The sequence below is a fragment of the Centruroides vittatus genome, unplaced genomic scaffold, assembly GCF_030686945.1.
Source record: "Centruroides vittatus isolate TY-2023 unplaced genomic scaffold, ASM3068694v2 contig_2747, whole genome shotgun sequence".
Lineage (NCBI taxonomy): Eukaryota > Metazoa > Arthropoda > Arachnida > Scorpiones > Buthidae > Centruroides > Centruroides vittatus.
This window is the reverse complement of record NW_027121750.1, coordinates 1,831,752-1,858,660: the sequence shown is the minus strand read 5'-3', so window position 1 is coordinate 1,858,660 and position 26,909 is coordinate 1,831,752. Positions and strand designations below refer to the sequence as shown.

At 43.3% G+C, this 26,909-nt stretch overlaps 1 protein-coding gene across 1 annotated transcript in view; it reads left to right on the top strand.

The window, feature by feature from the left end:
- The first annotated feature begins 942 nt into the window (after positions 1–942).
- nAChRbeta1 (nicotinic acetylcholine receptor beta1) overlaps positions 943–26,909 on the top strand; it is a 40,477-nt gene continuing 14,510 nt past the window's right edge. The window contains exons 1-5 of the mRNA XM_067266545.1: positions 943–1,163; positions 2,662–2,798; positions 19,722–19,766; positions 22,552–22,661; positions 22,742–23,738. Of these exons, the coding sequence (XP_067122646.1) occupies positions 1,106–1,163; positions 2,662–2,798; positions 19,722–19,766; positions 22,552–22,661; positions 22,742–23,738 (1,347 nt within the window). The 5' untranslated portion in view covers positions 943–1,105. The remainder of the gene's footprint in view (positions 1,164–2,661; positions 2,799–19,721; positions 19,767–22,551; positions 22,662–22,741; positions 23,739–26,909) is intronic.

Below are 26,909 nucleotides of genomic sequence, written 5' to 3'. Positions count from 1 at the left end.
CTATATGCAAATAAGGGGGGCGAGTTCGATAGCCATTTTAATGACGTAATCATTCGATTCCGCTTGCCCCAAACCACGTTAAAATCTTATTCGCTCCGCACGCTAACGTTAATTAATGTGTAATTCGAGAGAAATCGTTAACACGCCACGTCATCGCCCCCGGGTCCAGATGCAAATCGGGATCATCCCCCAAATACGCAGCGAGTAGGGATGATAATTATAATCCGGGTAGGAAGTATAGGGTATTTCCAGACACGCAAAACGAGTGCCGTTACCAGGAAACATGACGAAAGAGGGAGATATTTTTTCGTAAACACTTCGCCCGTGTTTTCGAATATACACAGGAAAATATTAAATTACGTTTGATATTTAGGGAATTAATTTCGGGGGAGAAACACGCGACTAGACGGTAAGTGGAAGCGTGTGTGTTACGCGCGAGCGACGTCAGATCGGTTACGTTCCACGCGTTACGTTTTACGACGTAATTCCCGTATTAAAATAACAATTGATTATAATCTGAGCTACGTCATAAACAATCTTCGCGACGCAATCGATACAAATTGTTAACGTTTATTTACACCCCGAAGTGGCAGAGGAATTCCCCCGTTTCCGGGCCGTTTCACGCTGGGAAGCGGGGGACGGAACCACCCCTGTCGGCGGGTTTCGCCCCGGAACCGGAAGCGAAAAACGTTCCCGCCGAACGGGGAGACTTCCGAGCCCCGTAAAGGAACGGCCCGCCTCCCGGCCCGCCGGAAGTGAGAAGAGAAACCGAAAGGAAGGCGGCGCCCCCGCCGTTCCGGCCCGGAATTTTACTCCCGCCGGGCGCGGGGGGCGGGCAGGGAGGCGGGGGAAGGGCCCGGCGGGCCCGGGAGGGACGGGAGGGACGGCGGGCGCCCGGCTCCTCCGGCCGTCTGCCTCCACTCCCCCGAACGAATGCGAAGAGCCAGCAGGAGTAGCCGATTCTCCGTGCAGTCGGAGGGCGACCATCGCGCCACTATCACGTCAGCGACAATGCGGAGACAACGCTAGCGACCGCGCCGAAGGAGTGGTGTGTGTGTGAGTGCGTGTTCACGTAGTCCCGGGGAATGACAGGACTGTCGGAGTAATGAGGACTGCGGGCTTCTCGGCCGTCTGGCTGTTGACGACGGCGTTGGTATTTCCAGGTGAGTCTGATTCCTCTGCCCGCCGATCGATGCCCAAAATGGCCGATCGTCGGCGGAGGAGGACGAGCGGCCCGTCCGTCGCGCCGGCGCTTCTCCCACTCGGCACCGCGGAAAATTCCCTCGGACCCGTCCGCCTCCCCTCCGCGCCGTGTGTGCCACCGGCCCGCACCCCCGCGCGGAAGGCGCCGCCCCGTCCGGCCCCCTCTCCCTCTATTTCTTTTTTTTTTTTTTTTAAATTTTGGCCCCGGTCCCCGGCGCCCGCCGTCTCCGCCCGACCTCGGCCGTTTTCGGGCCTCCCTCTACCCCAGCCGGGGCTCCGACGACGGCGGTTCCTTCGTCCCCGCCAAAGATGCCGGAGGATCGATAACTGCCTTCTTCCCGCATCCCAATGTCAGAGACGGATCCGGAATTCTCCCTTCTTCTTTCCTCTTCCCGTCATGCCCCGCGTGCGGGCCGCTCGGAAGATTCGGGCCCGAGAAGTAGCGCGCGCGGCGCCGAGTCGCGGGCCGACTGGCGGTCTCCGCCCCGCGCGCCGCTGCCGATCTGAAAACTAAGCCTTATCCGATTCTCCCCGCGGTAGAGAAATATCTTCGAGTTCCTCCGAAGGGTGATAGCTCGGGGAGAAAAGTTGTTTCCTCCCCTTACCGGGGGCCGGGTTTGTGGCCTCCACCTTGGAGTTAAATGCGCTCCTCTCGACCGAGAAGCGGCGCTCGCGCTCAGGCCTCTTCCCCTCGAAAATGGACGAAAACGTTGATTTTCTAGAAAGCGTGGAGAATAATCGGAATTTTTCCCGGATAATTCGATCGAGGGGTGGAAAACGCGCGCGCGTGACCGACCCGTTTTATGGCGGACGATACGGGATTTTGTTTACCGATACTTTTATAGGAACCGGGAGGAGACGGAGGGATTATCTTCCCCCGATTACTCGGATCATCCTCGACGGATTTAATTATGCTCCGGTTAAAAATAGGAGGTCGATCGATACATCTCGGCGTCGCCTCTCGAGAAGTCACTCTCCCCCTCTTCTCTTCGCGAGATTTGCTACCAAAACTGCAGTTTCGTCCGCTCTCCCTCGCGCCGTCCGAATAGGAGACGAGGGGAAATTGCCGGATAAACGGGAACGCCGACCGGTTAAAGGGGAAATGGGAGGCGTCGAACGGCGTCGGCGAAGGTAGCGGTGTGGCCCGACAATCGATACCGACGGCGTAAGAGCCGGGGTCGCGACCGGCGTAGACCGCGTAGCGCGCCACGCGCGCCGTTCCCGTATTGCGTGACTTTTGCGCCGTTAAATCGAGATTATCGGCCGGCGCACGCTCCTCCTTCGGGGTCACGAACCGCCGACGCCTCTGGCCGTGGCGCTCGGCAAAATTTGTTTGTAATTTAATTACCGTCGCCCGCCAAACTTTCCGACGGCGCGCTGAGCCGGCGTGTCGCGTCGCATCGCGCGCGCGCCAGAGTGAGAGAGGAATTAAGGAGAAATTGGTTTGGTTCCTTTCAGCGAACTGTTCCGAAGACGAAGAGAGACTGGTCAGAGATCTGTTTCGCGACTACAACAAGCTCATCAGGCCCGTGGAAGTGATGAAAGAGACGGTGGAAGTGCAATTCGGTCTGTCTTTCATTCAGCTCATCAATGTGGTAAGTCCACCCCTGCCTGTCGCGTCGTGCGCGCCGGAAGCGGAAGATCTTTCCACTTCCTTCCGCCGCCGGAAGTGACGGAAATGAGCCGGTGCGGGGTGTCGGGAACCCTTTCCCCCCGACGGGACGTCACGCCCGATTCCGGTCTGAACCGAATTCGCCCTTTAGACCCGGGCCAAGAAAGGAAGGATCCGGCTAAACTCGACTTTTTTCTCGTTTTACCTAATTTTTGGGGGAATCGATTTCCGCCCCCTCTCTACTGTTAACCGTCGACGCGCCACCGATCCAGCAGTATTGCGTTACGGACAGACAACAGTTTGGGATCTTCCTTTCCCTCTTCTAATACGTCACTTAAACGTCACTTCCTTTTTGTCACCACCTCGTAATTCGTCTCGGAATTACCCATTTTACAGGCTACACGACACTACCTTCGAGTAAACAGAACGACCTAATTTCCCATAGTAACTTCGCGTAACTCTTACATTATACACTATAAAGAGAGGTGACGATCTCGTTACGTGTTTACTTAGCAAACTTTCCCTTCTTTTATTACAAAAGTGTAGTAACTCGGGTGGGGAAATCTCGCTATTACTTACAGCGGGTGCCGAAAAAAAGCACGCGCTGTAATCCGCCATGCTGCATTTCCATGTAAAAATACTTGGGCGTACGCTTCGAATAAACCGAAAATTGGGTGTAAAATTGGCCCCATTCGAATTCGCAGCTATCACAGAGGATGTCAACCGCAGAAAATAACCGTAAAACACACTTGTCCTGTATATTTTCGCCCCATTTTCGCACCCGATATTGTAGAAAAACAGTAAAATCTATGTAAAATTTGTTGGCCAATAAAAGGGCTTCTTCGTCACCCATTCACTAAACACAATAAATAATTAATACGCGTGCGTGAATAAACGAATATCCTCGAGATTTAGGTTAATTGTTAATCGTAAATTCGTAATTTTGATTGTGTATAAATAAACAAGGGGAATCACTCCATCCTATAAGAAAACAATAGAATACTATTCGCCTCAATTCAGCAGTAATTAGTCAAGATTTTCATTGTTTTCCATTACACAGTTTAATTGGCAACACTGTTTGTATTGTGCGTTGTAATTGGCAACACTGTAAACGATTGTCTCTGGCGTAACCGCTGTCGAATCTAGCGGGGTAGGCGCATCTGTTACGTCACACCCTACGCAAATTATCGTGCGGTAGGAAATTAAGGAGTGGAAACGAATTTCCATAGAGAATGGCGAGTTTTTTTTTTGTGTGTGTTACGGACGAGGGCGAAAATTTGTCGCCTGTCGTGTACAAAACTCTCTTTTATATTCGGGAGTTAATCTTTTATTTACAATGGCATTACACGAACACTCCGCGGCGCATCATTTTTTTATTACGACGAGTAATTGTCCGACCGTATCGATCGTAACTTTTCCTAGTTTCGTAACATCTTGAATATTTATGAACGTCGAATCGGTTACGCTCTTTACGAACGTGTTCGGGGGAGGGTTGCCCTTGCATTATTTCCCGGAGACTCCGGTGAATGTGTTACGCTTTCGTCTTACTTAAACGGGGTCGTGTTACGATTATCCGTGGGGGGTAGGCGAATTAATATTGGCATTTCGAGTGTCGTGACGTTGCCGAAATTATGTTTTTCTCGTGATATCAAGTGTGCTGTACAGTTCTATACGGTACACGTACAGGTACGTATATTATTCATGCTTGCAAGTGTACTAACGAAGTTACGTTCGGTTCGTCCATGCAAATTTCATATCCCTGCTAAACGTGACACTATTTCCTAGCAAATAAGTCATAAATAATTTTTAAAAAGTCGCGAGTAGTGTATAATTAACCCTCCCCCCTCTTTTTTTCAGTAATTTCGACTAGTAATTAAACGGGGTGAACGTGCGGGGTGAAGTTATATACGAAAGTTTAATGGAGCATTTTTGCGTAGATGCAACCCGCTTAACACTTGGACCATATGAATTTTAATAACCGAGAGTTATTTGTATGCTTACAGTAAATGCCGGACAACTGCAATAAAATTCCGCGTAATTCCGCGCGGAGAAAGGAGGGTTACCCTTTCTCCGCGCGGAATTACGCGGAATTTTATGAAGGACTTAGACACCTCGTATAATTTAATACACGCTCTACCGGTGTTTACACCGTGCAAATGCGTCACAGATACGTACTTCTTACGTGTGTTTGTCATACTGTTTATCGAGTTTCTACGCATTTAACTAATGGATATTGTACGAGTAAAGTGCGGAATTATTCCTAGTGTCTTTATTTATCTTCCCTTATTAAAGAATAGAATGGCAAACACTTTCTAAATGATAATTCTTCTCTCGAATGCTATTGTATTTGAATGAAAGGGAGAGGATATTTATTCTAGTTAATAGGCACAACGTAGAAAATTCCTAAAGAATAGATTTTTCTCTGTACGAAACACAATAGTTTTCTTTTATAGTCGAGTGTTTTACTTATTTAGCCAACTTTTTCCGGTTTCTAATTAATAAATTACACTGTCTTTCCGGTGTTTTATACAATACGACTGACAGGTTTACACTAGGAACTTTCACTCGAACCGGGCGTTAAAATATATATTACGATTAGGTTTTTGTATCCCCTTAGGTGGTAACGTGTTAAACAGTCGGGGGTGGATGATGACGGATGATTTAACTTCGATAATTCTCTACTGTTGTAACACGTTTTCGAACCGTTCGGAATGACGAAGACGACGTCTTGTGGAATATTGATGTTTATTTTTGCATAACTCAACCCCTCTTTTACTTGATTTTGAGCCCCTCTACTTCTGTGGAGGGTGAGGATTTCTATTGTAAAAGTTGTTGGAACAATTATAATGTGGGTGATACTTCAAATCTGTTTTGTTTCTATTGAACACCGTCGTGGGTTCGTCCCTCGCCTAGGCCATGTGTTTTCCGGGTTTCCTTCACCCCTGTAACACCTAAATAGGGGTCAACTGTATACAACTCTTCACTTCTCTAACACCTAAATAGGGGCCAGTTTCCTTTTAAGCTCCATTTTTGTTTAGAAACAGTGAGGATGACTCGATGTTTGCAGTATTTTAAAGTAGTGACTGTGCCAAAGGAAGCTCAGGGTGGTGACTACTTATTACATAAAAAACCCAATGAATAGTGTCATTACAGGCAATCTACTGTGGCCTTTTATAAGCGAATGGGTTCCTCTGCAGGGGTGCAAACTCTGGGACAATTGTTGCAAAAATATAAACGGAGGAGGAGAAAGATTCGGAATAGGTTCAAGTTTATGCTAAACCGAAAATATTTTAGAAAAAAAACACTCCTAAATTCTAAATCTTTTACAGAAATGGAAGCAGAGACCATCGATTGGAGTCTATCACGTGCTACATGACACTAATTCGGGATTTAGTGCCCAGATTATTGCATTTATCTGCGTAGGAGCATCTTTGAGAACGTCGTTAGGATTTTATGTTGGCATCAAAGCTGGTGACGGCAAACATCAACAGCAAATACGGTTACGAAACGTAACGTAGTCGAAAGCGCGTGGTCATTCGGATAAAAATATTGCAATCTGGAAAGGATCCTCAACCTGTCTAGCCGTAAATCGAGATAGAGATTTTAAAGGAAGAGCGCGGGGGGGGGGAGATTTTGTGGCGCGTGGCATCAGATCGCACTTATTTTTCTTCATTTACATATTTTAGTGGGAGAGGAATTTACGTAATAGCTTTCATACGTTTCGATGTAAGGTGGGCATCAACTTGTACTTAGGGAGGAACGTGATCGAATTTTCCAGGATCCTTCTCTTTACTAATAAATTAAAGAGGGATTTAAGAGGTTGCAGGAGTAGAAAAAAAGAAAAATAACTTCTTTAACCTTCAGCGATTCCGAATTAAATTTTCGCTTCGATCACCTTCTCGCTAGGTGATAAAATGTCGCTTTATTGTGGAAAGAATATGGCGCGTGTAGAACGATTGACCCAAGATTTTCAGAATAAAAGTTGGGGAATTTTTAGCGCTCGATCGACGTAATGCGAATTTCCGTTTGGAGGGCCGATTTCGGTGGCCGAAAGACAGACAAATACTTTGATCCGAGCGCGATTTCGTGCGATAGAAATCGATAGGGATCCGGATTTTCTACAACAAATCCTCTTTTTTCTGTCCGGGACTCTTTTAGATCCGGGAAAGAAATTCCACTTTTTTCTCTCTTTCCTTCCAACACAATTTCTGCGACCAATTCGGTTTTCGCTTTCCACAAAACACTGCTACACTCGACACTACTTTTTCAGTCTCTTCTATTGTCGTCGTCTTCTCACTGTAGATTTAAGGTAGGAGTTTTTAAGGTCTTTTATTAAATTTCGTGTTAAAATATTAAATATTAACCAGTTTTTTAGGTGTAAAATTTAAAAATTGTGCCGAAAATAAAGTTGCAAATTCAGAAATCGTGCTGAAAATTTAAAAATTGTGCTGAAAATTTAAAATTGTGGTGCAAATTTAAAAATTGTGCAGAAAACAAAGTTGCAAATTCAGAAATCGTGCTGAAAATTTAAAAATTGTGCTGAAAATGAAGCTGTAAATTCGGAAATTTCGCTAAAAATCAAAGCTTTTTTCAGAGCTTTCACGATACCAAGACTGAAATTTTAGGTTTTATTCGGTCGAATAATTCGGCGAGTCTCGCGAGATTAAACAGGAGTCTCTCGTATATCGAATGAGGCAAAGGATATTAAATCGATATATTTAAAACAGTTCTTCCTTCTGTTTAAATCTTTTCATGTTCGGAGGGAAAAATATTCTAGCAAATCTTTTTCGCACGCGACTTAATCTTCTACTCCCCCTTCTTTCGGCCGGTAACGGTCCCCCCGCCCGAAATAATTACTTTTGGCAGTTTCTATGAGTTCGTGCCGGTTAACTTTACCCACCATTTGATACGGGTCACGTGACTGCGATCGGTAACGTCGCGTGGTAGAGCGTAGTATACGAGAATCCCTCAGATTTCGTAGGGTAGAGGTTACCGTTTTAGTATTCTAACGCCAGACACGAATAATCGGGAGAGACGTACGTTACGTCATACTGGCGCGTGGTGGAAGAGTCTTCGAAGCTTATTACTTTACCCTGTAGACGGAATGACGTAATTTGCAACTCGTACACTAAAAGAACGGGAGGGGGTTGTGTTCTCGCTCCATGTTTGCAGAACGTGACGGCGCACGCGAATTACGTCTACTCCCGAAATATTTCCTTCTCTGTAAATTGCCCCTTTTATAGACAAATGAAATGTAACAGTTTTACATTGCTTCTATCCGGTTGTGCTGTTCGATACTCTCTATTGTTTGCTTGTATGTAGAATTAATATTGGGAAGCGCGTGTCGTTAAAATTTCGACCCCCATTATAAACACGCGTGATAAAGCGCGTTTAGAGAATACAAAGCTTTATCTTTTGGCGTATTATTTGTCATTCTGCGACCCACGGTTCGAATCAGACAGACAGACAATCAGACAGATTACCATTGCACTTATGAATCAAAGTGCAAAATCGGTCCTCGTTCGTCATCTTCCCTCGTTTTGGTGGTCGTAACGCGCGCCTTCCTCCTTCGCGACTCTTCTTACTTTTGGGGAGTAGATGGGGAATACGTCTACTGGCTAGGGAGTAGCCGGGGCTATTTCATCTATCAGATGAGTTACTTATCCCACTCCTGACACCTCAACTAAGTAAAAGATGAGAAAAACCGCCAAGTTTATTAATTTATAGCACTTTATTGTGTTCGAAGCAGCATTAAAAGTTACTATGATCTACATCTTCTACCAGATGGGGAGTAGCTGGGGGCTACTACCACTACCAAATGAGGAGCGGCATCCTTTGTCCTTACTCCCCAACCATTCTTTACTGAGTCGAAAGTAGAAAGAGGGAATTTTCGATGGTTGCGCCACACAATCGATGCTACTCGAATGCGGAAAAACGCGATTGGCCCGCATGAGAAGGAATCCACGACGTCCATCCATTATTCAAACTCGCTTTCAATATCCATTAAACAACGCCCAACTTGTTTCGCTACCAACGCAACGTCAGCGTAACGCGAGTCGGGGTTAAACGCTTCCGTACCGTCGCCTCCGACGTCACACAGAACAACACCGGGTGGCGAGAACGTCATTGAGAGAAATTGGTAAATTGCCAAACTCTTTTTCTACGTAGTCGAAAACTATCCGAAGTTTGGAAAAAAGAGGGGGGTTTGGCATCGATCGCAATAAAAATCGCGCCGTTATTTATAGCGGAAGCGCATTATTTTATTGTATCTTTCCACTGGCGTGATGTTCTACGACGTCACGTGAATTGGAGGAATGGGGAGAATAAAAGAATCTGTTAGTCACAGAAGTAATTCACTGACACGTTTTAAAGCTCGCTTCCCCTCCGTAAATAATTCCCTTTACATAATTTCTTGTGTTAAATTATAATTAATCGATTTAAACCGATTCTTTTGAAGTGTTTCCTATAAGAAAAAAGGGTGGGGTGGTCGGTTACGTGCGAGCGTTTTAGCGATTATTATAAGAAGTAACGTCGATAACCCGAGGGAATTTGGCGGTGTGTTGTTAGAAAACGTGGAAGCCATTAAACACTGCTCGTTCGATTCGAAAACACAATAAGGCAATTGTCTGGCATCACAATAAAAGCTTATTTCTTAAATTCGTTACCGATTTAAAACGCTGTCACGTGAGTTTAAGGAAGAGCGGTTTTTTGGGGGTTGAAGGATTGATCCATCTATGGCGACAAATCGAAACAAATTATATTAGCGTGGCTTAATCGGGTGTCGTCACTCCCCGTGTATTGTCGAGAAGACGAGGTGACGTTTAGTTTCTATCGCTAATTGATCTTGTTCTTGTTACGCCAAATTGACGAATCATTTTTGTCTTTCACGCTGATGATACGTGGAAAGTACAGTTCTGGAATATTTATTATCCAATCTTTAATTACGTTGCTTGAAATGTTTCGTAAAATTTTAACTCTTAATAAAATCAATTATTCATCAAACGGGAGATGGAGGATCATCTGGATGATAATTCTTTGGATAACTTCAAGCATCGAGGGTTTTCATTTTATGTGAAGCTGCAAGAGGGTTTCAGCTTATGTGAAGCTGCAATAGGGTTACAGCTTATGTGAAGCTGCAAGAGGGTTTCAGCTTATGTGAAGCTGCAAAAGGGTTTCAGCTTATGTGAAGCTGCAATAGGGTTTCAGCTTACGTGAAGCTGCAAGAAGGTTTCAGCTTATGTGAAGCTGCAAGAGGGTTTTCATTTTATGTGAAGCTGCAATAGGGTTTCAGCTTATGTAAAGCGCAAGAGGGTTTCAGCTTATGTGAAGCTGCAAGAGGGTTTCAGCTTATGTGAAGCTGCAACAGGGTTACAGCTTATGTAAAGCTGCAAGAGGGTTTCAGCTTATGTGAAGCTGCAAGAGGGTTTCAGCTTATGTGAAGCTGCAAGAGGGTTTCAGCTTATGTGAAGCTGTAACAGGGTTACAGCTTATGTGAAGCTGCAACAGGGTTACAGCTTATGTGAAGCTGCAAGAGGGTTTCAGCTTATGTGAAGCTGCAATAGGGTTACAGCTTATGTGAAGCTGCAAGAGGGTTTCAGCTTATGTGAAGCTGTAACAGGGTTACAGCTTATGTGAAGCTGTAACAGGGTTACAGCTTATGTGAAGCTGCAAGAGGGTTTCAGCTTATGTGAAGCTGCAATAGGGTTACAGCTTATGTGAAGCTGCAACAGGGTTTCAGCTTATGTGAAGCTGTAACAGGGTTACAGCTTATGTGAAGCTGTAACAGGGTTACAGCTTATGTGAAGCTGCAAGAGGGTTTCAGCTTATGTGAAGCTGCAATAGGGTTACAGCTTATGTGAAGCTGCAAGAGGGTTTCAGCTTATGTGAAGCTGTAACAGGGTTACAGCTTATGTGAAGCTGTAACAGGGTTACAGCTTATGTGAAGCTGCAAGAGGGTTTCAGCTTATGTGAAGCTGCAATAGGGTTTCAGCTTACTGTGAAGCTGCAAGAGGGTTTCAGCTTATGTGAAGCTGCAAGAGGGTTTTCATTTTATGTGAAGCTGCAATAGGGTTTCAGCTTATGTGAAGCTGCAATAGGGTTACAGCTTATGTGAAGCTGCAAGAGGGTTTCAGCTTATGTGAAGCTGCAAGAGGGTTTCAGCTTATGTGAAGCTGCAATAGGGTTACAGCTTATGTGAAGCTGCAAGAGGGTTTCAGCTTATGTGAAGCTGTAAGAGGGTTTCAGCTTATGTGAAGCTGCAACAGGGTTACAGCTTATGTGAAGCTGCAAGAGGGTTTCAGCTTATGTGAAGCTGCAAGAGGGTTACAGCTTATGTGAAGCTGCAATAGGGTTTACAGCTTAACTTGAAGCTGAAACTGTCTTACAGTTATTTCTCATTTTATGCACTGTACATGGGTAGATGCTTTAGTACTTTTATACGATATTTTACTGTAAGTTTCCAAAATTAAGTGCGTTTTTACTTATCATTTATGAAAAAATCCCCCATTTTTTTATTTGTTTACTTAATAAATTCAAACATTTCTCCCGAAAGCGAATACTTGTTACATTGTTAGCAGTTATTTATTTATTACATAATACCTGGGCTCTACGGAGGATTTAGTAAGCATTGTAACTCTTCGTCGCTGTGTTCGAGCGGAAACGAATAAAAGAGATACTTACCATTGACGTTTCTTCCGCCGGAAACGATAATAATTAAACGTTCGCTCGACTGTTACGTAACAATACACGATGCCGTCGCGTGACAGTTTCGACTTCACCTTAATATTGTTAAGATCGGGTTAGAACCGCAAGTTAGTTTTTCGAGAGGAGTTCTATACAGATCGATATTACTTTCTCCCTGATACAAAGAACTGAAGGGGAAAACAGGCAACAAAGAGCAGGTTTTTAACTACTCCAAATACAGGAGAAGGTATTCAAAGAAAGCTCCTCATCCTTCCTAATTTATGATGTCCGCCGGCGATTACTACAAATGAAAGTGTAGGAAAGTAACAAAAATAAATCGCCCCAGAGGAGAGAATTTTCTAAATTAAGAAGATTGTCACTTTGGAGAAGAGGAGGAGGAATTTCTAACCAGTCGGTGGACATCTTCGGCTTCCTTTCTTTAAATAAAACGACTACTTTACCATAAAATATACATACTTTTAAAGTATAATGGCCGTTTAAACAAGTTCTACCCCGGGGTATGCATTTACAATATCAGAAAATCTCGTATCTTTGTCGAGATGTGAAGGTTCCTCCAGGGGGTGGGTGTAGCTAAATTTAGCCTGTAAGATAACTTTTTTGTGTTAATTTGGAAGATTCATTAACATAAGTACCGAAATTTGTGTGATTTCGGGGGAATGACACGGTGTTTTCAGTTTCTGCACACAAGAAAGTTTCCTTTCATCAAAAATTCAAGAGATTTCTGTCTTCAGATCTAGTATCTGGCCCAACTTTGTACCTTTTCAAGAAAAATAGAGGGTCGAGCAGCCGGGAAATAGAGCCAAGTGTGGGTTTGATTAGGGAACAGAACTTTTATGTGTCCGACGCGTCGTCCGCCATCGTCCGAGGCTGCGGAATCCCGCACGAGGTCGAAAAATAACCCAGGGCACCGAGAAGACATGACGTTAAAGTTATCGATTGACAAAACATGGCGCGAAAAGCCAAATCTTCAACGTGTTCTACGTCATAAATCTTCGTTCTTTCGATTCCCTAACCCGTGATTACGTCACAATACGGGAAAGGAGCGATGGGAGATAGTTTCCTCCTACACAAACACGTAAACCCCGACGATCAGTGGAGGGGGAGACGTCCAGTTTTTTCCAGACTTCGCCCTGTGTTTACTGTGTAATTTACGAATATTTTAGAGGGGATAGGAAGCCGGAGAGCCGGTGTAAACAGATGATAGAAACACAACCCTTTCCGCTCTTTCTTCACAACTTTCACATTAGTGGATGTGTTTCCTCTAAATCCCGACGTTAGTTGTTTTTTCCATTCTTGTTATTTGTGTTATTAGAAAAAGCAAGATTTGTATTGTTTTATTTTTTGTCTACATGAATAAGTAATGGCCGAATGGTAAAGAGAAATTCTCCATTAAAATCTGCTGTAGTGTACGTAGGAGGTGCGGTGGCGACGGACGAGGGCGAAAATTCTAGTTTCTAAGGCAACCGCCTCTTACGACGATCGATAAATTGGCGCGCCACATTCGAATTTTGTTCAAATTACACGGCAAAAATCCCCATTGTTTGAATCGGGATCGGGATTTGTGTAATAATTTCGGGGCGGGAATCGATTCGTTTCGTACGTTCGTCTCTTTTGTCTGCCCTATTTATGCGCGATTCAGAACGCGCGATTCGCAAATCCAGGGATGTTTTACGTTAAGAATTGAAAATTCGCACGTGTGGGTCCTCGGAATAACGTTTCCAACGTTATTTCGAGGGCCCACATCTGCTGTAACGTAAGTTTTTACCGTAGCATCTTTCTAGAGCATATTTTTTTCCACTGATGCGGATGGTGCAGGATCTCTTCATCCCTGCGAATGGATGATTCTATATAAATGTGTGTATGTGTGTGTGTGTGTGTGTGTGTGTGTGTGTGTGTATTGACCTTTAATGAAAGAAAAATTAAAAATTTTGTAAAGTACTGCGAGAGCGAGAGCCCAATAATTGTAGCGTTATATCGATTCCATACTCTTGCATACTGTTTATTTTTTTTCCTACCTCGAAATATCGATTAACGGCGGGGATGATTACCGTTGGTGGACTTTTGTCGCTGTATTTTATTCGTATTTTCGATCGGTCTTTCGAGAAAATTTGAAATTTGCTACCGACTTTTTCCTCCCGCCCTCCCTCCCGTGTATCGCGAATTTACTTTTCGCCCAGTGAAATCGAACAAAAACGGGTCCTTCGCGCCTATTTTGGCACACGCTACACCTCGAAAATCGAACCCGATTTATCGAAAAAGTTTCGGTATAGTTACGCAGGGATATGGAGTAATGTGATACGAATAATTATGTCGTAACGTCGCTTCGTCCAATCTGCTTTCGTTAGATTAAAGAAAATTCGATGGAAACGTCGTTACGATCGTAACAAGAAGAAATTTACTAAGAAGAAAGCCGATTTAATCCGAAGAAAATACAGAAATGATAACAGAGAAAAAAGAAATAAATAAATAAAAGAGATAACGATACGTATGATACATATTAATGAAAGGAATACTTTTACTAGTGTCTTTTCTATTGTTCCGAAATATTAAGGAATAATCGTTATGCAGAACAAGAGGGAAGATTTGACCATTATTGTTTTTCCTATTCATAAATATCGAGGAGAAAACATGACGTAAAGTAACTTTGATTACCTTACTGTATTACGTTACACTGCGGCCAGCCAGATAAAACCAGTTTGTCGCGGGTTCGAGCCTCATCGATGGTCGAGTCACGTGGATTCTTCACGTTTCAAACACCTAAACTGGGGGGCCAATTTCTCGTAGGGAGGCATCTCTCCCCCTCGGACGTGTCAGGCGTGTCGCTTTGCTTAATTTAACCCCCATCGATCCCATTCAACCCGCTTTCTGCACGGTTACGGACGATTCGGAGCTAATTGAGCTTTAATTAATTATCAAAAATCACCCCGAAATATTTAAAATTCTCTCTCAATATCCCGGGAAACCTCGTTAATGCGACTATTAGATAGGTAGAGAAGGAAAGGGGATTGCCCTAATTCACTGATAGATTGCTTCAATTCCTATAATTGGCCTTTTAGTGTTACGCTTTAGTCACACGTTCGCTTAAATTATTAATTACGTAACAACGAGAAAACACTAATTTATAAACTATTAGAAAAAGGATCATACTTAATTCCTTTTAATTCCCCTTTAACAACGATAATGACGCATAAATCGCTTAATTTTATTAGAAATTTCTTGTTTATCGTTCGAACGTTAATTCGAGGGCGTCAAAAGAAAATAATTAATTAGTTCGGCCATGCGACATTCAAATTCTTAATCAAGTTTCCCGAACAACTGAGATAATATAATCACACCGTGTTTAGCGTTAAATCGAGGGTGTAGTAGATTTTTAAGCAGCCACGATTCTTCTCCAAAGTTTCAAATTTTCCAAACCTCGATATAGCGCAACATCCGTCAACGTAACCTCTTTATAACGTACTGATTGTTATCATCGAATTTTAAACTCTTAAAACACTAACTCTTTGTGTAGACTTAGGTTACTTCGATTTAGCATCGCACTATAACGAGGTTTGGCTACCCATAAAGGAAAGCATTTTATCAACAGGCCTAAGGGAAAGAAACAATAATGCTCCTATAACAGATTCGTGAACAATACTCCCGTGTTTAATGTTTTTCTTCAGTTTATCCGATTGTTATTCTCTCGAAGTAACGTAAACAATTGGCAATCCCGAACCCGAGTGGCGAGCAGGGTCCATGTGGGTGGGTGCAACGAGATGCCCCACCCACGTGAATCATCTTAATTCTCTATTGCGGAAACACGAAAATAAACGGTAATCCAGCAACCGAGCGACACACACACACGGAACAATTTAAGTGGCTCTGGAGCAATTTTATATTATTTTTTACGAGACTGCTCCCGAATGTTTTAAATTGGATTGTGATGGGGGTAAAGTAGTGGAACAATCGAACTTCACTGGTGGGTGTGCATCGAGCCATAGTTGAAAAAAGAAATCTGGGATCGTTGCAGCAGCAGCAGCAGCAGCAGCTTGAAAACTGAAGCATTTTGTGGAGCAGTAATGAAGTCCCTCCTTGTTAAAACTATATTCCAAATTACCCTTCTCATTGCCATTTGGAAAATGGCAATGAGGAAGGGTAATTTAATAAGGGCCCCCTTCCTATCCTTTGTTCTAATTATGAGATTAGCCATGAGATTAAATTCTTTGCAATGGTTTCAGATAATTCTTTTAATGTTTTGCGCATGAAATTTCTTCTTTAATCATCCTAAATGGTGTAATTTTTATAGGATTAGAGATTTGTCTTGCTCATTCCATCTGGAAAATTTTCTTTCCTCTCATCTTGAGAGTAACAAAGTCGATTTTCACGAGTTCCATTAGTTTCCTCCTGAAGTTTCCTAATCGAGACGAAGGATTGGCCAACACAACAAATGGGTGGTCTGACGAGAGGGGTGCCTCCCGAAAGGAAATTGACCCCTATTTAGATGTTAGTCACGCGAAGAAACACGGAAAACTCCACGTTGGTGAGTCACAAACACGGATATTGGTGGAAACTTCAGGAGGAAAGCTTTTTGTTAGTCCTTTCTTCTCTTATTACAGGTTCATCTCAAGATGTGGGACACGAAATCCTTCATTTTCATCTTTTCATTCTTTTGTCACTAAGACGTGGGTTCTAGCCTCACCGACGTTAAGTTTTCCGGGATTTTATCCCACCGAAAATAGGGGTACTTTCTGGGAATTCGTGGGAAATTGTCCCATTGATCCTACAACTCCGTTCGGCTTCTTCGGGAACCGAACAATTTCAGTACTTTCACTCGAATTTTAGGGCAATGAATAATACTTTTAATCGGTTCCATTATTTGATTAAGAGCTGTTAAAGTATAAGGAGAATAACCCAACTGATATGTAGTGAATACCCTTATATACCGTCGCGGTACCTCGATTTAACGTAGGACAAAACTGAGATACAGTGCGGCGTGGTTTTTCTTCCAGTTTTTATAGCACTGTTTACGCGTGATAAATTGCTACAGAATATTTTATAGGCGAATTATTACTATTTTTTCAAGAAAATACCCGAAAAACACTAGCAAATATTGAATTTTTCATGCAAGAATTCCCATTTGGAAGACATTTTCCAGGCTCATCTCGCGTTGACAGCGAGCGACTGTCGCGTATAACCCGCAGAAGATTGGGCGTAAAATAATGATTTTTTGTGTGTGTGTTTCTGTATATCGCAGGCGGTTTAATAAGTGGAGAAATGGGAAATAATGGCGTAGTGTTCGAGGACGAATACTTTCTTAGAATGATAACTTTCATTAAGGGATAATTTGGAAAGTGAGAGTAACAAATGGAGGCTTTACAGCAACATCCGTTTAGCGGTTTCCTCTTCGGCAGTATCCGAGAGGCATTCACAATAGTATTTTGTAGTGTCGTTTCTAAGACGATAAGAGCATTAATAAAGGCCATACAGAGAAATTTATCGTTTTTACTAATTAATTGCGTCGCAGTAGGTGGGAGGAGGGAAGAACGAGGGCGAGAGAGACGAAGTCTTTAAGGAAGAGGCAGAGCATCGATTGCCGAAACGCAAAGAAATGCGCTTCTTTGGAAAACCGAGACGTCGACGGGGGGACGAATTCTCGAGAGGGGGGTCGATAGCTTCTTCGACCGGTTTTGGGAGCGAGGAGGGAGGCCGCCTGGTTTAGTCGGCCGCGGATCGACGACCGTTTCTTTGCCAGGAGAGAGAGAAGGAGAGAGCCACCACGATCGATACCCTTAAGCGAACGAATTCCTTCTTTTCTACTTCCACCCCCTTCGGTGGATCCCTTTTAATTATCGAACCGACCGAAAATTAATAACGGGCTCCATCTGGCTCCGCTGCTCTTCCTCCTCCCCAAAGGAGTAACCGGGATTCGACCGCGCTTCCTCTCTCCCTCCCTGTCGAGGGTTCGAACCTCAGGATGTTCGAGGCGTCATCGGAGAAGAATCGATCCCCCGGGCGATCGATGGCCAACTCGTTATGGTCTGGCTAGTCGTACAGCCTCACCCAGGCTATTAAGAGGTGGAAGAGGCGACCCCACGTCAGAAAAATGGCCGGGGGAGGAGGGGAAGGAAGAGGAGGAAGGAAGCGCCACCGGTGTGTCGTCCGGTGGGGTGAGTCGAGTGATGAATTATATCGACATCGATCGGAATCTGGTAAACACCCCCTCCTCTTCTCGGATCGGGTTCTCTTCCTCCTCTTCCACCCCACGCAACGTTACTCTCGCGTCAAAACACGCTCCCTCGTAACTTCTTCCGGGATGTAACGCGAGATGTTACTCGAAAATCTTCCGAAATTTAAACCGTTAAGCAATTTACTTCCTCCTCCGAAGAAATTGAAGTCTCCTTATTTTTCTTTCTTGGCCGTGAGAAACGTAACTTATTCGTTACGCCGAGTTTACGGTCGGAGAGATGATGGGAAAAAACGGCTTCTATATATAGTATCAACGGTTATTTATATATATAATATGGCATGCATTAGTGTTACTCTACACACATTAGTTTCTTTTATCGTCCCGTCGATTCTGGTTACGAGCAGATGAAAAAACGTAACGGGAAGTAGACTCAATTCCGGATGGAAATTAAGAAGATATTGAGCTAACTTGTTACGCCAGAATATCGTAACAACACGCTCTAAATCGTTTTTATCTCTCGTTACTCAGTCACGTTAACTTTGCCAATTTCCCACTTGTAAACGTTTATATCGCCGATTACTTCGATGTAACGTTATTCGACCCCGTAATAACGTAACTTACGATCTTTCTGCAACTCGATTCTGTTGTTTTTGGTAACTTAAACCGCCTTAGAATTGGTTGAAAACTCGAAAATAATTACTGTATTTGTCCAGTTTAATGCCGCTTGATTACCGATTTGTTCTACTTTAAAAAAATAATAATTATAACCCCTCCCCCCTGTAATTTCAAATTTTAATTAATTTCCAAATCAATATAAAGTAATTTAATAAAGTAAAGTAGTTTCGGCATCCTTTATATGCTACTCGATTTTGTTTTCTCGGATGAAGTAGTTTTATCCGACTCATTTGGAGATTGATGCGGATGTAATCATCGTTTCTTTCTTATTTATTTATTTCTCCATAAATTTTCCTCAAAGGTGCAGCCAATTGCAGAAAATCGCTTAGAATCCGGTGCAAAAAGTATATAAAGTTAAACCTGTTATCTACGGATAAGTGTAGTGTCGCGATAGAACGTTCTGGACAGACGTTTGTTTCTTCGGATAGAAACGTTTCTATGGGAAATAACGGGCTTTCGTCGTCTTTCTAACAATTTTGTTCTGAGGTCTTAAGGCTGTTCGTTCGTCTTGTCTGTTTGTTTCGCCTGATGTGTGTCATTTCTCGATTTTTCCTTGTACTTACACACCAGTAGACGAGTGGACAAAACCTCTGAACAATAGCAATTCTAAAAATAAAAGCTCTTAGCACCGGTTACGAGTTCATCCCTCAACAAAGTAGTTTCCGGATTTTTCTTACTTCTCTAACGCCTATCCGAACACTAGTCGAGGGTTCACGCTCACCAATGTGGTGTTTTCTGGCTTTTCCTCACGTCCCTAACACATATCTGAACACTAGTCGAAGGCACCGTGGTGTTTTCTGGCTTTTCTTCACGTCTCTAACGCCTATCCGAACATTAGTCGAGGGTTCTCGCCTCACTAAAGTGAATTTTTTCGGGTTTTCTTCACCTATCTATCACCTAAATTTGGGCGAGTATACCATAAAAAATCTTAACAGTTGACACCCCCTTGACAGATCGCTCCTTGTGTTGCGTTGCTGTATCCCATCAAACATTTTTTTTTTTTTTTTAACCGAAACAATAGAAACTGAGGAAGAACAATTTCATACATAACACATTCCATTATCACAAATAAAATATGAAGAAGCAAAGAAAAAGCAATCGATAAATTGGTGTTTACGAAGATCCTTCTTTGAAATTGAGCGATTTACGTCATCCCCGCCAGATTTCTTCTCGTAAACAATATAAATTACGTAATATAAAACAATTTTTCGTACAGTTTTACGGTCCCTAACCTTTGACCTTCGTTCCGATTTTGGGGGTAGCTTTAGTACAGAGTAATGTCTTCGAATATTAACAATATTTTTACTATTATTAAGTGGAATAAAAAGACTTTCGGCTAACATTTCTGTTTATTTATTACAGAACGAGAAGAACCAGATTATGACGTCGAACGTCTGGCTCCAATTGGTAAGTTCTGGTGTCCGCACGTCACAATTACAATTGACTAATAGTACAATTCGTATTTGAAGTTATCTCGGGAAACGAACGTCCGACGAGGGGGCGAAAGCTCTAAGAATTTTAAATTTACAAATAAACTCGAAGACAAAGGAAAGAAGTGCGTCATAATACACAATGCAATTACCGCAAGACACCAGCTCCCTGTTTATAAGTTCGTAAAGGTATTGTTTCTACCTGGATTCGAAGAAAAAACTAATGCATTCCTGTTGTTAGTAAAAACTAATGGATAATCCTAAAAACAGGAATGCATTAGTAAAAACTAATGCATTCCTGTTGTTAGGATTTTAATTAGATCAACCCGCATATAACGCTTTTTACAGCGCGACAGGCACTCGAGAACACGTAACAACTACTCGGAAACAATTACAGAAGCTTCAATTACAGATATTATTATCGCTTCGCCAGTAAGTAGGACCCTCTTTTCGTTTTTTTCCTATAAGACAATACTGTAGTGTTGCCATCCCAATCGAATTTGTCCGTCGTCATTATGAAATTCGGATTTACTCCTCTCGAAAAGTTCTTAACAAAGATGTCGTCCCTCTTTTTTTCTTATAGCCAGTTACTTTCTAAGATCGATTCGAAATCGATTCTCTTGCTGAGAAAGAGAATCGATTTTGAAACTCACGAATACTTCAATTGTCCAACTTATTGTACTTTCTCTAATTTCTTTGTTAGTTGAAAGTATTTCTTCTCTATTCGATTTGCCAGCATCGACTCCAGACATTTTTCTATTATTCTATAGTATTTGTCTGGTGTCTATCGTCGATAAGGAGCCAAACCGATTATTTTTCTAATATTTTTTTAGAATAACCTTTGACCTTTCGAATTTCGAAATCGGTACTCTTCCTCTGTTCGTAAATAGTTCAGGAAATGGTTTCTTTTTGTTGTAAACGTACGAATGTTGTTATGGTTTCGGGTGATTCTTCGCCGTTTATTTTTGAAACTGGAGCCAAATTTTTGTTTCCGTAACAAAAGAAAAAAACTCGATACGATTCGAAGAATTTCCTTTTCCATTTCGAATATATTTTTGACTACGCAATACGAGAGACAAGCAGATATTGAAATCTGGACCCCGGGGACCTCTCTCTCGAAATCTCTCATTTCACGCGGTTTGACTGCTAAGGGTCAGTTAGATAAACAATTCAGAGATTCGGAAATTGGGGAAGTTAAATATTAAATGGTTCCTTCCTCTTCGGTGGGCACGGGAAACGTTTATATTGATACACTACTCTGCATTGTTTGGATAACGAAGAGAATATACTTAAATGTATAGGAATACGTGGAGACCTCATTTAAAAAGGTGGCTCGGTCGCTGACGATCCTTTCTAAATACGAGGGGCACGAATAATACAATGCACACGTGTTAAATGATATTTATCTAATCTATTGTTTGGTATTGTGTAGCTGTGGAAGAGTTTAGATTATAGTTCTTCTGCTACACAATCACGTAGAAATACTACACTAAGAAACACTACAAATAACACACTGAGAGGACCACCACGAATAACACACTGAAAGGAACACCACGAATAACACACTGAAAGGAACACCACAAATAATACACTGAAAAAAACACCACAAATAACACACTGAAAGGAACACTACAAATAACACACTGAAAGGAAACACCACAAATAACACACTGAGAGGACCACCACGAATAACACACTGAAAGGAACACCACGAATAACACACTGAAAGGAACACCACAAATAATACACTGAAAAAAACACCACAAATAACACACTGAAAGGAACACTACAAATAACACACTGAAAGGAACACCACAAATAACACACTGAAAGGAACACTACAAATAACACACTGAAAGGAACACCACGAATAACACACTGAAAGGAACACCACGAATAACACACTGAAAGGAACACTACAAATAACACACTGAAAGGAACACTACAAATAACACACTGAAAGGAACACCACAAATAACACACTGAAAGGAACACCACAAATAACACACTGAAAGGAACACTACAAATAATCGTTAGTGCCTTCCACAAACGCCTGTACAAAAACATATGCAAATTATTGCAAGTGTATCGACAATTGCGCGTGTTTTTTAGTCGGCATAATTAGATGTTATGACGTTTCTGTTTGTATCGTCGAGAAAACAAAACATCTCGACGGGAATGTTAATAACGATTTCATTAAACATTCATTAAGCTAAATATTTAAACAACAAAACGAAAAGAAGCATATTTACTTTGTATGACGTAAACTATTCGATTTACCTTTGTTAATTGAACGAACCCAACCAAACACATTTATTAATTATACATTAATCTTAATTGTTTCAAACGCGTGACGCTTTTATTAACGTAGGAAAGAAGTAGAAGAAAAAGAAAAACTCTCTTTCCTCCCGTTAATTTCCTCCCCGCACCCCTTAGTAAATACGGCACGGATCATTACGAGGTGGGGTGTTCGCGTGGCATCCGTCCTGCGCCTCTCCAACCCGTAGTTCGCGGTTTACCTTCCGGGTGGGAAGAGGAAGAGGTTCTTCTCTCTCTTCCTCCTCTCGCTTTCGGAGTGGTGGCATTTTTGCGCGCGACTAGAGAGCCACGCGGGTGGCGGCATCGATCGTAGCGACTTTCCTTCCTCTACCGGAAAAATCGATTTCTAAGAAAATTTCCGATTGTCGGCAAAAGGGAGATTTATGTGTGGAGAAATGTCCGCGGCGCCGGACGGATGGCGTAAAGGTTTCGTGTGTTTTCAGATGTGGAACGACTACCAGTTGGTCTGGGACGAGTCCGACTACGGAGGTATTTCGGTGCTGCGCCTTCCTCCCGACAAGGTGTGGAAGCCGGACATCGTGCTCTTCAACAAGTAGGTATTCGGGTGCGTGACGGCGCGTGATCCTATCAGCCGCTTAACCCCGTGTTCTGTTTTTTGTCTTGTTCTGGCAGCGCCGACGGCAACTATGAGGTCCGATACAAATCCAACGTTTTGATCTACAACTCCGGACAGGTGATGTGGGTGCCGCCGGCCATCTACCAGAGTTCGTGCACCATAGACGTCACTTATTTCCCCTTCGATCAGCAGAGGTGCGTGATGAAATTCGGCTCGTGGACCTTTAATGGCGACCAAGTGTCCTTAAACTTCTACGACGACAGTCATTGGGTGGACCTGTCCGACTACTGGAAGAGCGGGACCTGGGACATCGTCGAAGCTCCCGCTTTCCTCAACGTCTACAACAACTCAAAGTGGGGTCAGCCGACCGAAACCGACATCTCGTTCTACATCACAATTCGGCGAAAGACCCTCTTCTACACGGTCAACCTGATCATGCCGACAATGTTGATCTCTTTCCTCTGCGTCTTGGTCTTCTACCTTCCGGCCGAGGCCGGAGAGAAGGTGACGCTGGGAATATCCATATTGCTGTCTTTGGTGGTATTCCTACTTCTGGTGTCCAAAATCTTACCACCCACATCGCTAGTTTTACCGCTGATCGCCAAGTACCTGCTCTTCACCTTTCTGATGAACACGTGTTCCATTTTAGTCACCGTAGTCATCATCAATTGGAATTTTCGCGGTCCCAGGACGCACCGAATGCCAAATTGGGTGCGCGTGGTGTTTCTCAAGTTTCTGCCGGCTCTGTTGTTCATGAAGAGGCCGAGGAAGACCAGATTGGTCTGGATGATGGAGATGCCCGGCGTCGGGGTGCATCAACACTACCACGGATCACCGGAGCCCAAATCGTGCGACGTCAGGCAGAAAACGGATTTCGTCGAACTGGCCGACATCCATCATCCGAACTGCACCGTGGCACGAAAGTCTTCGCTGGATCAGGAGACCCACGGAGACGGAGGGGACGTGCTCTTCCTCTCACCGGAAGCGTGTCGAGCGACGGAAGCCGTAGAGTTCATTGCCGAGCATCTTCGCTGCGAAGACGAGTACATACAGGTGAGTGCCCTCCTTCTTTTGCAAACTCTTTGCCGTGCCACGTGCGCCGCGAAACAACTCGCGAATTTCGATCGATTGGCGGAAATTTAAGTAAAGAATCACAGGGTGGGAGGAGGCAAAAACTACCAGGCGAGGAATTAAACGCCAGACACAACAACAAACACTGTTAATTCTCGGAATTAATTAAGTAAAAAGAAAGAAAATTAGAAGGAAGACCAACGGGGGTGGAGATCGTCCCAACGGATTTCTGGAGAGGACAATTGGCAACAACATCCCGGGGCCAATGGCGGGAGCGTCAGCTTTCGTCGGCGTTCCATCGATCCCGACTTGGATCGATAGTCCGCAGTGCGCGGGTCATCCACGGTCCGTCCCAAAACGGAGCGGGTCCCGGATTTCTATTTCATTCGCTCTTTGGGGGTCGCGATCCCTCACCTTACTTTCCCTTTTCTTCATTTTATCTCCTCGAACCATATAAGTAATCCCTCAAGAAAGCTCGAGCCGCAAGAGGAATCCCTCAAGAAAGCTCGAGCCGCAAGAGGAATCCCTCAAGAAAGCTCGAGCCGCAAGAGGAATCCCTCAAGAAAGCTCGAGCCGCAAGAAGACTTCTTCCTGAAAGCTCGAGCTGCAAGAAAACTTTCTCGAGCCGCAAGAGGAATTCTTCAAAAAAACTCGAGTTGCAACAGGAATCCCTCAAGAAAGCTCGAGCCGAAAGAGGATACCCCGCGTTTCCTTGCCACTCGATTTTCAGTTGGAATTACGTCTCTGCTGATCGATCTGTCAGAAAGCTTAGAAAAATGTCAACATTCCTAGGCGGCGTAATTAACATTACAAACGAGATTCCTGCCGGTGGCGCTGCATGTCTAAGTCAAAAGCGTCATCACCGGAAAACGTTTCGATTTTGCGGTTTGGTACGCTTCCACCAATACGGAGTCCCTGGACAGAAGTAAATTTCCCCCTAAATTTCGGCAGCGGTAATTGTTGGCTGGAAACTACATTTTGGCAGTGTTCTGCGCCGGGCAACGGAACGATTTAGACGCGATCGATGCGCTGCTCCTTTTCGGTCACCCCCTTCCCGTCACTCCTGTAAAAAATGGTTGACTCGTCCTTTCCGTCCCTCTATTCGATTTTTCGGGTCGATCGCGATCGACCTCGGTTTTTGCGGGAGATGGGCATCTTCGGCCGTGTGAAAGATTTCGCGGACAAAAAATTGATGCCGTTTCTTTCTTTTCACGACTTTTGCTCCTCCATTTTTTTTAAATGTAATTTCTGCCAAATAATACTTAGGCTAAAATTCATTGCATGGTTGAAGAATCTTTCTACAGAATTAAGTGGTGCAGCTCTTTCGTGAGTGTCAATAGAATCACAGCAGTACCTGTCCAAAACGGTAACCTTCCTAACGGGATAAATGTCCGATTTACACAGGTTTTATTTTATCTAAAACGTAGGGCTATAGTTAGAGGTTATCTTTAATTGCGGGTATGAAGTGGAGTGCCAGCTTTCAGACGTTTGGTATTCCTGCAACGTATTTTGGAGCCGAGTGTTTACAGGATACGGTCGCTTATTCCGCGCTTGGAGCTGAAAACTTGGCTAACAAATCAAAAGATTGTTGAATATTTTCCTCCTCTCGCAGGTTCTTGCGCCATTCGTAGTCTTGCGATCGATGAGTTATCGTCCTCTCCGTTTTATCCTAACTTTACAGGTGGGAGCCCGAGCCTGTCTCAATACCGGGAGTGAGACCCTCGTTTCCTTCGTAAACTTCGGGTTTAGCGATTTGGAAGGGAGAAGAGAACCTCCTTTCGACGACCCGTATATTAAAAATACCATACGGTCCTTTCGAACGATATGGAAAGTTATAAACTGAAACATTTCCACAGCGACTTCTAACATTCTAACTTTCTATTAATGGAAACAAATTATTGTCATTGGTGTAACGTATGACAAACGGTGCGCGCAACACACGTAACACTACCCACAGAGCAGGCTTTTATCAATTATTTAAAGAACAAGCGCGACACTACTGAAGAGTGGATCTCTCCTACATTTGCATAACGCGCAGCCACTGATCCCTCTCGTTTTTCCGTTTCATAAAGAAACGATTGTTACGAGCCTACGTTACTTAAGATTAGCGTAACTTTGTAAGTCATCCGCAAAGCTCAGGATGGCTCGAAACGAAGCTAGGATTAGCGATTCAGTATAGAGTGGTCCACTGTATCGAATGCAATTGTAATTTCCATGTAGATCCGTGTTACGTTTGCTGGTGTTTTCGGATCGATATCCCGCGTAATTCTGTTTGGGTAACCCCAAAGGATGGAACTTATTAAAGAATCCTATTACTGTAACAGATGGGAGGGATCTCAACCTCGTTTCCTGTTCTCGTTTCTATTCTTATATCGAAGTTTCGGGCAAATTACTCGAGAAGTTTGTTACCGTTCCGTAACACATAAAATGCTGCGCGTAACATTTAATTTTCCCTCGCAGAAAGTCAATAAGTAAACACATAATTTGCTTCTATTCGTGAAAATCGAAGCTGGTGTAGACGATGTTGTTACGCTGTCAATAATTGGAAGAGTTTTTTTGCGGCGAGAAGGACGTAACCAGAGACCTTCTTCAATTGTTAAGAGAGTAACGACAAATCTGAGTGCATGCTTCTGCTACAAGCAGCAACTTTTTAAATCTAAAACAGAGAAAAAAATCTTATTGACTTTCCAAAAGAAAACATTCAATTTGGGGGGTAATTGTGGGTAATTTTATTATAGATTTTTTTTTCTTTTTTGCTTTCCCGTTTGTTATTTATAACGGAGGGAAAGTATTGCAACCAGTCGAAAAATCACCCCTAAGATTTTTATATTTTTGGATTCAAGGAAGGTTGAAACATCGATAAATGCAGTTAGGGGGGTTTCTGTATGTTTTAGTGTGGGGTAACACGATTTTGTTCACCCACTTTAAAGCTTAATAACTCCCGTGCCCATTGTCGAAATTTTCTGAAATTTTGAGAGGAAGTTTGCGTATTTGGGGGTTTGACACTGTTAAATTTTAGTGGTTAAAGACCGATGGAGTGAGGAGATACAGGAGGTCGAGTGTGGTATCCCGAGTGGAGTCGTTATCATCATTTACAATTTTTTTATTTTTTATAAAACCCATCTCTACTTTGAAAGCTAAGCCTTTTCCATT